Raw genomic sequence first — 16,673 nt, 5'->3', positions numbered from 1 at the left:
GACTGCATGGGCTCTGCCTATGCAGAGATGCCTGGCTCTGCAGGTGGGTCTGGCTCTGCAGGTGTGTCTGGCTCTGCAGGTGGGTCTGGCTCTGCGGGTGTGTCTGGTTCTGCAGGTGTGTCTGGCTCTGCAGTGTGTCTGGCTCTGCAGTGTGTCTGGCTCTGCAGGTGTGTCTGCCTATGCAGAGGTGCCTGGCTCTGCAGGTGTGTCTGGCTCTGCAGTGTGTCTGACTCTGCAGGTGTGTCTGGCTCTGCAGGTGGGTCTGGCTCTGCAGGTGTGTCTGGCTCTGCAGTGTATTTGGCTCTGCAGGTGTGTCTGGCTCTGCAGGTGTGTCTGGCTCTGCAGGTGTGTCTGGCTCTGCGGGTGTGTCTGGCTCTGTGGGTGTGTCTGGCTCTGCGGGTGTGTCTGGCTCTGCGGGTGGGTCTGGCTCTGCGGGTGGGTCTGGCTCTGCGGGTGGGTCTGGCTCTGCGGGTGGGTCTGGCTCTGCGGGTGTGTCTGGCTCTGCGGGTGTGTCTGGCTCTGCGGGTGGGTCTGGCTCTGCGGGTGTGTCTGGCTCTGCGGGTGGGTCTGGCTCTGCGGGTGGGTCTGGCTCTGCGGGTGGGTCTGGCTTTGCGGGTGTGTCTGGCTCTGCGGGTGTGTCTGGCTCTGCGGGTGTGTCAGGCTCTGTGGGTGTGTCTGGCTCTGCAGGTGTGTCTGCCTTTTCCTCTCTTTCGGAGCCCTTCCTCCATTCAGCCCAGTCAGGACCCAGAGAGGAGTTTGGCCAGTCCCACTTGAAGGAGCTCTGCTGCACCACAAGGAGCTTCTCCCAGGAAGAACCTGCCAGTCCATCACAGACGCTGGGCATTTCAGGGTTGGGCACTGAGGAGCAACTGCCAGCTGTCAGCCCAGCACACTGCACAGCAAATCATCCTGACACACTCACCACTGCAGATCATCCTGACACACTCACCATGGGAGATCATCCTGACACACTGACCACGGGAGATCATCCTGACACACTCACCACGGGAGATCATCCTGACACACTCACCATGGGAGATCATCCTGACACACTTGCCACGGCGGATCATCCTGACACCTTCACACAGCAGATCATCCTGACACACTCACCACGGCAGATCATCCTGACACATTCACACAGCAGATCATCCCTGCACACTGACCACGGCGGATCATCCTGACACATTCACCACGGGAGATCATCCTGACACACTCACCATGGCAGATCATCCCTGCACACTCACCATGGGAGATCATCCTGACACACTCACCATGGCGGATCATCCTGACACTCACACAGCAGAGCATCCCTGCACAACCATGGCAGATCATCCTGACACACTCACAGCAGATCATTCTGACACAGGCACACAGCAGATCATCCTGACACACTCTCATGGCAGATCATCCTGACACACTCACGGCAGATCATCCTGACACATTCACATGGCAGATCATCCCTGCACACTCACCACGGGAGATCATCCCTGCACACTCACCACGGGAGATCATCCTGACACACTCACCACGGCAGATCATCCTGACACACTCTCACAGCAGATCATCCTGACACACTCACCACGGGAGATGATCCCTGCACACTCACCACGGCAGATCATCCTGACACACTCTCACAGCAGATCATCCTGACACACTCACCATGGGAGATCATCCCTGCACACTCGCCACGGCGGATCATCCTGACTCACTCACATGGCAGAGCATCCCTGCACACTCACCATGGCAGATCATCCTGACACACTCACCACGGGAGATCATCCTGACACACCACGGGAGATCATCCTGACACACTCACCACGGGAGATCATCCTGACACACTCAGCACGGGAGATCATCCCTGCACACTCACCACAGCAGATCATCCTGACTCACTCACACGGCAGAGCATCCCTGCACACACCATGGCAGATCATCCTGACACACTCTCACAGCAGATCATTCTGACACACGCACATGGCAGATCATCCTGACACACTCTCACGGCAGATCATCCTGACACATTCACATGGCAGATCATCCCTGCACACTTACCACGGGAGATCATCCTGACACACTCACCACGGCAGATCATCCTGACACACCACGGCAGATCATCCTGACACACTCACCACGGCAGATCATCCTGACACACTCACCACGGCAGATCATCCTGACACACTCGCCACGGCAGATCATCCTGACACACTCACCACGGGAGATCATCCTGACACACTCACCACGGGAGATCATCCCTGCACACTCACCATGGATGATCGTCCTGACACACTCACCATGGGAGATCATCCCTGCACATTCGCCCCGGGAGATCATCCTGACACACTCGCCACGGGAGATCATCCTGACACACTCACCACGGCAGATCATCCTGACACACTCACACGGCAGAGCATCCCTGCACACACCATGGCAGATCATCCTGACACTCTCACAGCAGATCATTCTGACACACGCACATGGCAGATCATCCTGACACACTCTCATGGCAGATCATCCTGACACACTCTCATGGCAGATCATCCTGACACACTCTCATGGCAGATCATCCTGACACTCTCACAGCAGATCATCCTGACACATTTGCCACAGCAGATCATCCCAGCACACTCACATGGCAGATCATTCTGACACAAGCACACGGCAGATCATCCTGACACACTCACATGGAAGATCATCCCTGCACACTCACACGGCAGATCATCCCTGCACACTCACAGGCAGATCATCCTGACACACTCACACGGCAGATCATCCTGACACACTCACATGGCAGATCATCCCTGCACACTCACACGGCAGATCATCCTGACACACTCACATGGCAGATCATCCTGACACACTCACCACAGCAGATCATCCTGACACATACCACAGCAGATCGTCCTGACACACTTGCCATAGCATATCATCCCTGCACACTCACATGGCAGATCATCCTGACACACTCACACGCAGATCATCCTGACACACACACATGGCAGATCATCCTGACACACGTGGCAGATCATTTCATTCTGACACACTCACCACAGCAGATCATCCCTGCACACTCTTCATGGCAGATTGTCCTGACACACATGGCAGATCATTCTGGCCCACTCATCTGCCACGGCAGATCATCCCGACACACTTGCCATGGCAGATCATCCCGACACACTTGCCACGGCAGATCATCCCGGCACACTTGCCACGGCAGATCATCCCGGCACACTTGTCACGGCAGATCATCCCGACACACTTGCCACGGCAGATCATCCCGACACACTTGCCATGGCAGATCATCCTGGCTTACTCACCGGGTAGCCAAGTGCATGCGTGTGCCAGGCACATAGTGAGGACCATGCCAGTGCTCGTGTGAAAATGGCCACGCAGCCCTGGCTCTCAGGTGGAAATGGCCACGCAGCCCTGGCTCTCAGGTGAAAATGGCCACGCAGCCCTGGCTCTCAGGTGGAAATGGCCACGCAGCCCTGGCTCTCAGGTGAAAATGGCCACGCAGCCCTGGCTCTCAGCTGGAAATGGCCACGCAGCCCTGGCTCTAAGGTGGCTGGGCTGTGGGACTGTGCCCATCACTGCTGCTAGGCCCAAGTGTCTTGGTGGATCTCCCCAGCCCCATGTCCCCTGACCCCCAGCGCTCTTGGGAGCCCTCTCAGTACAGTTTACAGTAGCCAAATTAGCCAGCAGACTAAAGACTGCACGTACACATATTCCCACAAAGAGTTCTTGTTTGCACAGACCAGTCTATTACCCGCTTCACTGAACCGTCCTGTTGATAATTTGCAGTGTTCACCCCTGGGTGATGGTCTGGCCCCTCCCTCTTTCCGGCACCCGCTCCTACCGTTCAAGTCAGCTGTATAACACATGAGAAAAATTTGCCAAACACCCCAGACAGGGCACTTCAGTTCCAGATGGGTTGATAACACTCACACCACCCAGGCTGGAAAGGAAAGGCATTGGGAGTCTTGCTTGTTTCTATACAGCTTCACTGAGATAAAACTCACACACCAGACAGTTGACGCATTGAAAGGTACAGCCCCATGGTTTCCATAAGACCACAGATTTATGCCATCTATTGTCAAGTTTAGAACATTCCGACCATTCTAAAGTGACCCCTCACACCGCTGGTCTCGCGTCCCCTTCCCCGGGCTCCCTGGCCACCCGCCTCCGCTTTCTGTCTGCAGATTTGCTTGTTCTGCACTTCACACGCAGTCACGCACCACACGTGGCTGCTGAAGAGCTTCTTTCACCACAACAACGCTTTTGAGTCTCATCTACATGGAGACACACTCCATTATTTCCTTGGTGTGGAGCAAATATTCCGCCCAATGCGTAGATCACACGCGATTCATTTCTGAGTGGATGGACATTCGTGAATAAGGTTGGGTTATGAAGTCTTGAAGTTGAACTAGCTGCTTTGAGATAATAAAACATTCGGAAACAGGGTGGTCACTGTGACCTTTCCTCCAGGGTCATTCTGGTCTTTCCTTTCTTTCTTTCTTTCTTTCTTTCTTTCTTTCTTTCTTTCTTTCTTTCTTTCTTTCTTTCTTTCTTTCTTTCTTTCTTTCTTTCTTTCTTTCTTCCTACTCTCTGATTGTCTAAAAGTAATGTCTCCTTTGAGAAGCACAAAGTCCTTGACCAAAATGTCCTGAGAAGTCAGGTGAGGATGAATGTTTGGTCAGAAGCCATGAGGAGAATAAAGTGTGCACAGGTGTGCACAGAGGTCAGAGGGCATCTCTCCATCCTGGTGTGGGACAGGTGTGCACAGAGGTCAGAGGGCGTCTCTCCATCCTGGTATGGGACAGGTGTGCACAGAGGTCAGAGGGCATCTCTCCATCCTGGTGTGGGACAGGTGTGCACAGAGGTCAGAGGGCATCTCCTCATCCTGGTGTGAGACAGGTGTGCACAGAGGTCAGAGGGCGTCTCTCCATCCTGGTGTGGGACAGGTGTGCACAGAGGTCAGAGGGCGTCTCTCCATCCTGGTGTGAGACAGGTGTGCACAGAGGTCAGAGGGCGTCTCTGCATCCTGGTGTGGGACAGGTGTGCACAGAGGTCAGAGGGTGTCTCCTTATCCTGGTGTGAGACAGATATGCACAGAGGTCAGAGGGCATCTCCCCATCTTGGCGTGGGACAGGTGTGCACAGAGGTCAGAGGGTGTCTCTGCATCCTGGTATGGGACAGGTGTGCACAGAGGTCAGAGGGCGTCTCCTCATCCTGGTGTGGGACAGGTGTGCACAGAGGTCAGAGGGCGTCTCTCCATCCTGGTGTGGGACAGGTGTGCACAGAGGTCAGAGGGCGTCTCTCCATCCTGGTGTGGGACAGGTGTGCACAGAGGTCAGAGGGCGTCTCTCCATCCTGGTGTGGACAGGTGTGCACAGAGGTCAGAGGGCATCTCTCCATCCTGGTGTGAGACAGGTGTGCACAGAGGTCAGAGGGCGTCTCCTTAGGCCAGTGTGGCACAGGTGCATGTCCAGGCTCAGGGCCCCAGCTTTGGGGTTCGGCTGGTCTGAGCAGCGTGCCAGCTGGCTCCCTGATGTACCCTGGCATCCTCGGATCTGGGGATGCCTCAGGTGTGCACGGTCTTGGAACACACGTCCTGGACATTTGCACAGCCCTCTCTGGCCCCCTCCACTGAAGTGACAGGCAGGGGTGGCCCCGCGTCTGTCTGACTGGGGCTTCCGGAAGGGCTCCCTGGGCTGCTCCCTTCACCTGGCTCCCTGTGGTTGTCTGAGGTCCCTGGTGGGCTCCCTCCACAGGGGCCCTTCTGGCTGGGGGACACCTGAAGGGCCGCAGCCATACCCTTCATCAGCCGGGCTTCTGGCGGGCTGGGCAGTCGGGCACAGCTGGGCCAGGGCTTCTGGCAGGCTGGGCAGTCGGGCACAGCTGGGCCAGGGCTTTGGCGGGCTGGGCAGTGGGGGCGCAGCTGGGCCAGGGTTTCTGGTGGGCTGGGAAGTCGGGCACATCTGGACCAGGGCTTCTGGCGGGCTGGGCAGTCAGGGCGCAGCTGGGCCAGGGCTTCTGGCGGGCTGGGCAGTGGGGGTGCAGCTAGGCCAGGGCTTCTGGTGGGCTGGGCAGTGGGGGCACAGCTGGGCCAGGGCTTCTGGTGGGCTGGGCAGTGGGGGCGCAGCTGGGCCAGGGTTTTTGGTGGGCTGGGAAGTCGGGCACATCTGGGCCAGGGCTTCTGGCGGGCTGGGCAGTCGGGGATCAGCTGGACCAGGGCTTCTGGTGGGCTGGGCAGTGGGGGCGCAGCTGGGCCAGGGCTTCTGGTGGTCTGGACAGTAGGGCACAGCTGGGCCAGGGCTTCTGGAGGGCTGGGCAGTCGGGGCACAGCTGGGCCAGGGCTTCTGGCAGGCTGGGCAGTCGGGCACAGCTGGGCCAGGGCTTCTGGCGGGCTGGGCAGTGGGGCCACAGCTGGGCCAGGGCTTCTGGCGGGCTGGGCAGTCGGGCACAGCTGGGCCAGGCTCCTGGACACTTCTGATATCAGTTGTATTTCAGTTTCCTATTGCTTGGAAAATTGGTAATTTAGGCAAGGTGAACTGGAACTGATCAGGAATGCTAAGGAATGGCATTAGAACACCAGGCTTCCCAGATATGGGGATACTGGTTCTGATGGTCTTCTCCTCATGGTGCTAATGCTACCCAGGCTGCTATTGTAATTGTATCAATGAGAGTAAGAAGCAAGTGCTCTGACAAGTTTGTGGGCATGTCAGATACAAGAGTGGGGAGACTGTAGAACATGATTAATGTGTGTGAGGAAAGCACAAATCCTACCAAAATTTGGATCACCAAAAGGCACCTTCTCAGCGGTGGTCCCAGGTCTCCCCGACCCTGCCCGTCAGCCTAGGTTAGGGGCCGAGCCAGCAGGCGGTTCCGTTCCCAGAGCACCTGCCATCCAGCAGCGCGTGCTTTCCTCCACGTGGCTTTTGCTTTTTTAGGTGGAAGAAAATGCTGCACGCAGAGAAGTGAGCGAAGTGGAAAGCACAGAATCACGTGGAAACGTGGGCACCTGTTTCGTGCCCTGGGAGAGCTCACGGCTGGACGGGCATGCCCGCTCCCCGCACAGAGAAGCCGCTCCCAGCCCCGGAGCATGCGTAGCCTGTTGTCAGATGGGTGGAGGACGGCGGCATGGAGTTTTCTCTCTGGCTTCTGCTGGGCACAAAGAGGGCATGGCGTGCCGGGGCGCTCTGACGGGGCCTCTTCCCCCGTGAAGCGTGCCCTGGCAGATGCACACGCTCCGCACCGGCAGGCGGGGCTCACGCCAGGACTTCCCTCTTTGGGCATGTTTGTGTGGGTCTGTGGGAGAGGGGGCCCTGCTCCGTCCGCTCAGGGCTGGGCACTGTTGCTCCTGTGTTCTGCCAGAGCCGGAAGCTGAGGGCTGAGTTCAGACTCACGATGGGGAAGCCACCGGGCCCTGCTCGCACGATCTCTGTGTGAGGATGATCCGGAGCCCTCCTCAGACTCCTGCTGGAGGAGGAGGAGGCTCAGAGGATGGCGGGGGAGGGGGTGCTGCCTGGCGGTTGCCCTGGCGACCAGGTGGCTGATACCAGCCCTGGGCCTGGCTGCCCTGACGTGGGTGCCCCAGGCCCCCTGGCTCTCGTGCGTGACTTTGCTTCTTCTTAGAGTGTGGGTCTTCCTCTCTGCCCAGGGTTGGATACGTTCTGTTACATTCAATTGCATTTTCATATGATCTTTTCCCTTCTGTTTTCTTGTTCTGCTTTTTGGTTTGGAATAGACTTGCACAGATATCTGGTCTATTGATTTTCTAGTTTTTTTTTGTTTGTTTTCAGGTATATATTTCTAAGGCCATGTATTTCTTTTTGTCTTTGGCCGGACTCATGAGTTTTCCCAGTTTGTATGTTGTTGTCTGTGGTGGATAGGAGCCAGGGGAAAAGGAATCCTTTCAGCATCCAGGGAACACAGGTGAGGACTTTGTGCTCAGATGAAAGCACCCTGGCCCGCACCTGGAGTCTGAGACCAAGGACCAAGGACCAAGGGCAAAGGGCAAAGCCAGGCCCTGCCCAGAGTCCTGGCACACAGAAATGTGAGCTAGTAAATGTTTTTTTTTTTTTTAAAAGACATAAACTACTCAGCAGCAGGACGCCCATGTATTCCAGATCAGTTCAGAGTACATGTGACCTTAGCTAAATTCCTTCTTTACTGGAAGTTATGCTTGAAAGTATATTTATTAGGATAAGTGTTACAGTTATATTTAAGTAGTTGTGCAAATGGGTTTCAGCTCAATGCGGCATGCTACAGGCCGGCTTCTTTTTCTGGGATAGGAGCTCACTGACTTCATTTTTGCCTGGGCTAGATGGTTAGAACCATGATCCCTCCATCTCTGCCTCTCGGTTGCTGGGATTTAGGCCTGTGCCAGCACATCCTGCCCTGCCATCTCATTCCAGTGCTTTAAAACCTCATGAAATTGGTCCTCGTAGTCACTGGATGGAGAGGTAGTTACCTCTGCTTATGGGCTGTTGTATTTATTTCATGGCAAATTTGATTCCTGAAAGATACCTGTACTAGATACAGAGTTCTAGGGGCTACTGGTTTTCTCATGGGCATCAGTACGACTTCCTGACCCATTTCAGCACTTTGAGTTCCTCTCCTTTATCATCTTTGGTGCTATTTCTGCTTCTCCCATTCCAAATCAAACCGTGAGTGGTCTCCTTGCTTTGCGCTGTTTCTGAAGGTGTTTCTGAAGGTGCGCCACGTTCTCTGTCTCTTCATGTACTTCATTCTTACTATTTTCTTCTGATCAGAACTTCCAGTCCCCCAATCCTCTCTCTGGCTGTGTCTTGTCTGCTATATGGCTTATCCATGAGTTCTATGTTTTGTTTATTCTACTTTTAGCTCTGCATCTTTAATTTGGTTGTTCTATTCCTCTTCTCCTGCTTCCTGTTTAGCTATGGTAGGTTGTGAAGTGATTGGACATTTTTGACCCACGAGATCTGCAAGTGACCTGTGAATTTGGGTCCACACTCTCATGAGCAACTCATCTTCTGTGTTTAAGCAGAGAACTCTCTGCCTGCCATATGAACTGCATGAGGAAGGGTGAGGCACCCCAGCCCCCAGCCATCCTGCAGGGCCTTAAAATACTTGCTCCCATCTTGAGCGTATACAAGTACGGAGAAAAACTCGGCAACCATTTGTAATTCCATCACCCAGGGGTTGGCACTGAGTGTATTTTTTTTTTTTTTTTTTTTATTTTTTTGGGTCCAGTCGTGGGGCCTGAACTCTGGGCCTGGGCGCTGTCCCTCAGCTCTTCAGCTCAAGGCTAGCACTCTACCACTTGAGCCACAGTGCCACTTCCGGCTTTTTACTTATGTGGTGCTGAGGAATCGAACCCAGGGCCTCAAGCATGCAAGGCAAGTGCTCTACCACTGAGCCACCTTCCCAGCCCTGAGTGTATTTATTGCATGTGTCTGTTTTCAGGAAATCATTCTGCTCATCCAAATGAGGTATGTTTATTCTAAATAATATAGCTTTCATGTGATGCATGAGTAAGTTTTCAAGACAGCTGTACTTACCCATCTTTGTAACTACAATGGTGCATGGATCTGAAGCTACTTTTCTTGAGCTCTTCTGTACATGCTTAGAGGACAAGCTAGCCATGTAGGATTTGTTTTCGTGCACAGATGTCCAGTGGCTCCTGGCCCCTGAGAAGGAGCCGTCCCTGCGTGTGAACGTCCTAGGTGGTGGAAGCCAAGTCTGGTTTAAACCAAGCCGCAGGCCCGCGGTTGTATGCATAGAGCAGCAATGCCAGCGGCAGCCGGAGGCAGCCGCAGTGTGAGTCCCGCGTTTGGAAGCTGCTAATTAAATGGGGCTCACATGAACTCGCTGTGTTATCTGCCATGGTGGCTCAGGCAGGCAGACACATCCAGACCGCCCCACGGAAGCCGGCCGTGCAGAGCACCCCGGCTTGGGCTTTCCTGAGTTCTCGGTGAGGACCTGTTATGCGTAGCCTGGTCTTGCACCCTGATCCTCCTGTGTGAGCCTCGCACACTGCTGGGGTTACAGAGGCGAGTCACCACGCCGCCATGCTCACCTTGTTTGACGAGATGGGGTCTCCTAAACTTTCCCCTGTGCTATCTCCACCTCACAGCCGCTGGGATCACAGACGGGGCGACTGCGATGGCTGTGCCAGTGTGCTTTTGGTTTTCTTCTGGCAGCCGCTTTCTGGGTCCCCAGGCTGAGAGGCGGAGGTTCAGCCATGGTCTCCTGGAGGCCCAGCGGGCTGGCTCTGCCCAGAGGCATGCTCAGTCCCGGCCGGTGTGCCCAGCGCTGGCGGCCATGCCTCCGGCTGCCCAGGGCCTGCACTTGCTTCATGATAACACGGAGTGCACTGAGGCCTGTGCAGTAGCTTTCAGAGCAGTCTTTTTCGGTTGTTGGTTTTTTAAGCTTCATGTAGGTTAAGTTTTTTTTTTTTAAGTGCCAAGGACTTAGCTTCGTTTTTCTTCCTCTGAAATGTTACTTTCGGAAACTGCTTGCAAATCAGCATGCCCTCTGCTGGGACTGCGCTCGCTCATTGTGGAGTTAGGCTTTTGGGGGGGATCTGCGGAGAGCAGAGAGACCTCTCGTTTTATGAGTGTGGTTCGGGGGGACCCGCTGGGGGGAGAGTCTGCTCATTGTCCAGAACGTTGGCCTTCCGGGGTGAGCACTTGCTGTGGGGGTGACTGACCTCTGTGAGGGCTGGATTGAGCGCGTTGGCTTCCGCAGCAGCTGCACCAGTGGCGTCTGTGCAGACAGAAACAAAGACGACCGCTTAGCCACCGTCCACTGCCAGTGCTTGTTTGCAGCGCAAGTGGTTGCGGTACCTGTATTGTCTAAGCCAGCGGCTCGAGCATGTAGAGACAGCTTCCGTGCAGTGCAACGCTGGAACCAGTGCAGACGTGAAATACGTGTCCCCTAACACAGAGCATTAACGTCTGCTAATGTCTAGACACGTTCTGTCTGTTGGTTTTGGTTCTTGACCAATCATTCCTTACCAACGTTCAGCATTAGAGGGCTCAGCACATTCAAGACCACGCTCACAACCAGCTTCAGCAGGAAAATGGCTTTGGGTGTACCAGGCGCAGTCTGCTGAGATGCCACAGGCCTGGAACACAGGCAGAGACACAGACCGAGCAAGGGGGGTTGGAGGACGCAGCCATATTTGGTCAGTTGGAGAAGGTATCTCTGTGGAAGTTCCTGAATGTTTACTCTGTGCTTAGGTGGGTGGACTGTGTACATTTCTGTGAGGTAGGAGTTCCTAGAGTGACTACAAATGAAGAGCTATTTCCTCAGCTTTTATCCTTGCACACACAGACCCACAGACACACACAGATACATACAGACACAGAGGCAGAGAGAGACACACAGAGACACACAGAGACAGACACAGAGGGTTGGAAGCCATGGCTGTCGGCGAGTGTGGCGACCATCTCTAGGGAGAAGCACGGAGAAGTCTCCCACCGCTCTCCTGGTCCTCGCGTCTCCCTGAGACACTTCTGCGTCCCTGCTCCTTCGTAGCTTGTGTCCTCAGAGCGAGAGACGCGGATGATGTCTGTTTGGTGGGAGAGCTCCCTCCCTGCCCAGGCAGCGGGCACAGAGACCTTCCAAGCTTCTACGCCGAGCACAAAACCTTCTTAAAACACCACAGTAGGCGTCCGGGGAAGGGAAAGGCAAAATATCTGGATCCGAAATATTTCCGCTGCTTTCCCCTTGCTTCTCCTCTACCCCCTCCCACCCATCCCTGGGCCCCCAGGCTGTGAGTTGGAGCCTTTCAGTGTTCTAGAAACCTCCCTCAGTGCCAGGCACAGAGAGGTCCCTGGTGTCCAGCGGCAAACTGGCCCTGGGGAGCAAAATGTGCACGGTCCCAGACGAGGCTCGTGCGTGTGCCAGGCAGAGCTGTCCGGCCTGTGCTCAGGCGCGCTGTACGCTGCGATCGTAGGATGCTGGCTGCCCGGCCTGAGCAGAGCCCCGAGGAGGGCTTGCCGCTCCGGCCTGGCGTGTGGGCCCACATGTGGGCTGGGGGTGCCCCAGCAGCTGTGGCAAATCGCCAAGGGCTCTGCCTAATGACGGAAGCAAAGGATACTTTTGTTTTCTTTTTCCGTTTGGCACATGAGAAACCCTTCTCCCCTTTCCTGCTTACATGTACACAAAGGGCTCAGTATACTTAGCGTGTCGGTGCCAAGAAAAGGACTTGGAGAATTTTAAAGGAGTTTAATCTGACAATTGATGCTCTCGTTAATTCCTAAATGAATAACTGATTAGCCCACATTTTCCAGGAAATCACAGCCTTATACATCATGACATAATTCAAGATTACGTATCGTTTCATTATCTCAAAGAAGCACACACATAAAAGCCACACATTTCCAGCTTGGCACGTCATGCTTCTGTCGCTTGTCTGGACTGGCAATTTGACTCATTAATAAGTAGCAAAAAGCTCGGTGCAGGGAGCGGGCTGGGTGTGGGGCCCGGGAGCCCCACCGTTGGGGGCGCTGTGCGGGCTGAGCAGTGAGGGCCTGAAGAAAATGGAGGTGTCTCTCCGCGAGCCCGCACCCTCATGTCTGAGTGGACAGGAAAACCCATCTGTGGGGGTATGTTGTTTTTTTTTTTTTTGCCTTAAAACTAACCAAGGCGCCAATTCGTGACCCTTGGATGGTGGCTTCTGTGATGTTTCCTCCCGTGAGGAGGACTTTGTGGGCTGAGATTCTCGGGGCACACAGTAACCGAGCGGCGTCAGCAAACGCCTCTCTGCACTTTCCTCCAGCTGGCTGCCTCTCTCCCAAGCTGGAATTACCACTACTCTGAAGTGAGAGGCATCATTTCGCGGCCCCTGCCAACCTCTTCCTCTGGTGGGGGAGACTGGGCGGCCACCATGGAGAGCCAGCTTGTTGCTGGCCCCAGCCCACAGCCCGCCACCCACGGCTTGTCTGGGTTCGGCTATTGTTCCTGATAGGTTGCTGTTCCTCTACCGTCGGAGGAGGCCGAACGCCGTCCCCTGGGCCTCAGTGGTAGCGCCAGCCTTTACTTGAAGGATGCTTTGGTGGTTTGTTCTTTGTTTTCTAGAACACCTGGGTCCTTGGCTTTTGTCCCCCCTGCCCCCCGCCCCCTGCACTAACCGCAGCAACAGGAAGTAAAGGAAGCCAACTTGGCTGTGGCCCAGGGGCTCCAATGCACTCTGAGTGGTGGAAGGAAATCAGATCTGTTGGAGAGCGATGTGAGCAGCGCGGCCCTGGAACCATTTGAAACCTTGGAGACAGTCTGGAGGCGGGCGGGGATACACGGACCCAGCCAGCACCTGCGGCTGCCGGGTGGCCACGGGCAGAGAGCCGGTGCCAGGCCTGCGCCGGGCGCCAGCCCCGCCGCCTACTGTGTGTGGAGCTGGGGACCCGGGGCCCAGCCTCAGCAGAGCAGCCCCCTCCCGGGAAGCCCGCCGCGCCACAGACCAGCATGCCCAAAGCAGGGAGGAAAATACCACCTGCTAAAGAAGGACTTGTGTCGCTCTCTGAACACGCCTGCAGGCGTGCCTCAGTCACAAAAACGCACAGAACCAAAAGTTTAGGAAAAGGAGAATTACAACGGCAAGAGTGGTATGATGTCAGCACGTCAAAGGACTCAGAATAAAGACTCGAAGGAGGGACGTCGATTGCTTGTGTGTGCTGGGACTGCAGAGGATCTGAACGGAGCATCGACAGACCCTTCCTCAGTCTGAACGGAACATCGACAGACCCTTCCTCAGTTTGCTTTGCCATTATCAAATGCCATTTTCTTCAGTCAGCAAATGATATTTTTACCTTCCCTCAAGCCCCTTGTGGAAAATGAGGGAGGAAAATTAATCCACTGCATCCTACAGACTCAGGCTATGTTGACATACCGAGAGAGGGCTGAAGAGGTGGATATTGGGACAGAATAAAAGTGTATGGAGGACTTGGTCCTTGGCTGTGGTATTAAAATGACCTGGAGTTTAAGTCAGCCAACATGGACCAAGAGGGCCATGCTGGGACTCTGGGTGTCTGCTCAGAGGAAGGAGAGGCTGATAAAGAGGCCTGCAGGGCCGGGGCTGCTCCGTGGTGCTTCTGCAGGGACGGCCTTAGTGCCGGGACTGTCACCGAGGGCTGGTGACAGTCCAGCCCTCCTGCACGGCCTCTCTGAGCGAGCTCCCACGGGGCCGGCCGTGTGCATTTTGTTCTGGTTTGGAGCCTATGGCCCGAGAGTTGCACATTAACTGGTCTTGTGACCACATGAGAATGTAATTGTTTTTATACTCGGTATCTTTTTAGCCAGAGGACTTTTCTCTTTATTGATAAACATTACATTCATTTTCCATTGGTCTGAGTAATTCTAAGATATTGTGGGGCCAATTGAAGTCTCATTAATCCCACTGGAAAAGTCCCAAACTAAGCAAAAAAAAAAAAAAGGTCCCTTAAACTCCAACCAGGAAGTTTTGCGATTTTCCTCCCCCTGGCTCCCCTTGGGGATGGCAGGGCCCAAATGTCTTGTGTCTTCAGGAACCATGCGTGACCGTTAACCGCCTGTTGACCTGGGTGGAGGTGGGGTGTCCGAGAGGAAGGAGGGCGGTGCTGGCCCCTGGGAATGGGCTGCCGGGATGTGGTGGGGAGAGTGAACGTTGCTGTGGTCACCTCTGCGGACCCTGCTTAGTGTCTGCCTCCGCTCGAAAGCTGATGGCTCCTGTTCCAAGGAAAACGTTGCTTTTCTGTTTTCCTCCCCCAGACCGGAGCTAGCGCCCCGCTGCTTTGCGTCTGGGTGACACGGAGACCGCAGCAGCGGCACGAGGCTGGATAAGCTGAGCTTTCCCAGAGAGGAGCCCTTTGAAGTCCAGACAGCTTTGTGATAATTGATAATCTAATCTCTGCCGGCCTGTGTGCTTTCCCGACGCCCTGCTCTGCGAGGGAGCAGGGGAGCCATGACAGCATGGCTGTGGACTGCGTCCCGAGCACCGCGGCAGCTGCCCTGCGCGCCAGGCTTTCCTGAAAGGTGAAGTCGTGGTGACGGTGGCCTTGTGGGAGGGGCGGGGCCGGGAGAAACGACTTTTCATTCTTTCTAGCTCCAGGCTAAGCAGGGCAATTACTGTTGCAGAGGCAATAACCAAGTTGTTAATTGCAGGCTTATGCCCTGGGAGCCAAAGTTGGAGCAAAGGGACTGAAGGTTACAAAGTGGCACTCAACACAAAGTTAGAGGTCATTTCTTTTTTTCCTGTTTAGTGGAATAACTTAATTAATGGTCAGGTTTGGGGCTGGTGGCAAATAGAATTCTCAGAGACATCTTATTAGAATAATTGAATTTGCCCAAACCCTCCAATCGGCTTTTTTCTGTCTTTATTCCCCTCAATTGCGTCTTGAGGCCCTGCATTCGTGGATGCGCAGCGCTGTGCACCGACGCCGCTTCCCAGCACAGCGTGGGACGCTGTGTGTCTGTGGGGACCAAGTGCCCTGTGGTCACTTATTAACCAGGCATGGCCGCCTGTCCAGCATCCAGCCTGTTTCTCTGACAGCTGGCCAGGTTACTCCTTGGGGACAGCACCATCTATCTTAAGTGAGATATACGTTAGTGAGATTCTGCGGTTGGCAACCAATGAGCTATGGGAGGCTTCAGACGCCAAGCAGCAGGGACGATGGTGGGGCGGCGCTGCCCACCTCCACGCTGCCATGTCGTATCGCACACATGTCACGAAGCGGCTCACGGGCAACTGCTGTGTGTCAATGAAGAAGCTCCCGCCAGTCTCTGGCAGGAACACGGTGCCCTGGCTTGCTCCGCCCCCACGGGCACCGTGGGAGGCATTGTTTGGGGTTCCTGCTTGTGTACGTGGGCCCAGTGCCAGTGTCCCTGCAGGCTACCCCCCCCCGCCCCCCATCCTCCTGTCCCGTCTCCCGCAGGATGACCCATGATAATTGCCCCAGCGGCAAGTTCCGCTAACTGAATGTTCTTCTGAGACGCCATGCCAGGATTGACAGGAAAACCGACTCCCTTCTCTGCCGCTTTCTGTCCCCTGGGGCCTTGTTGAAACCTGGGGTGTGCCATTGTGCCTGTAGCTCCTTGAGGTAAAGGACTGGGGAGGGGGTGTGTGTGAGGAAAGGGCGGGGCCCGCTGACCGCACGGGACGGAGGGCCTTGCCTGGGACTTCCCGGCTGTGACTCCTGGCGGGAGGTCGGGGCGTGGTCGGGCTGGCTGTGGAAGGTGATTGGGGGGGGCTGGCATCCTTTCGGTGTGGGTGGGTCTCCAGGCCGTGCAGTGTGTGGGGTCTGAGGGGCAGGGCTGGGCCTCACACATGGGAAGGAGGCGCACTGGAGGCCGGGCTGGGGGTAGGGCGTGTCCGGCAGCACACGGTTCCTCTCCATGTTCATGCCGGCAGCTCCGGCTGGGCGTCCTCCCGGGACAGCCTGGCTGTGTGGGCTCCTGGGGGCCTCTGGGTGGGCAGGCCGCACAGCCCTGGCGGTCTTTCTTGGTTTTTCTCTCTTGACGGCCCTGGTGTTCACTTGAGCCTTGCGCTGAGGAAACCCAGGAGGCTTGGCAGCAGCCACGCTTTAATCTTACCCGTGTTTTCTGTGGCGATGAGGCGGCTTCCTCTTTGCCCTGCAGGCCCGAGGGCTCTGCACTGTCCCACGGGTGCCCCTTCCTCCCGGATCACTGTTCTGGGGGGGGTTGTCAGCCACCGT

General features: G+C 55.5%; 1 protein-coding gene across 1 annotated transcript; it reads right to left on the bottom strand.

Moving 5' to 3' along the window:
• Positions 1-5,578: 5,578 nt before the first annotated feature.
• LOC122097762 (vegetative cell wall protein gp1-like) lies at positions 5,579-16,361 on the bottom strand. The gene is made up of 4 exons (XM_042668349.1): positions 16,303-16,361; positions 10,998-11,107; positions 10,691-10,746; positions 5,579-6,511 (listed from the first exon to the last, which is right to left on the bottom strand). The coding sequence occupies exons 1-4, from the start codon at positions 16,359-16,361 to the stop codon at positions 5,579-5,581; spliced, it is 1,158 nt and encodes a 385-aa protein (XP_042524283.1).
• Positions 16,362-16,673: the final 312 nt, after the last annotated feature.

Source organism: Dipodomys spectabilis, unplaced genomic scaffold, assembly GCF_019054845.1.
Source record: "Dipodomys spectabilis isolate Male_0828 unplaced genomic scaffold, ASM1905484v1 ptg000432l, whole genome shotgun sequence".
NCBI lineage: Eukaryota > Metazoa > Chordata > Mammalia > Rodentia > Heteromyidae > Dipodomys > Dipodomys spectabilis.
The sequence above is the reverse complement of the archived record's forward strand: the minus strand, read 5'-3'. Positions and strand labels throughout refer to the sequence as shown.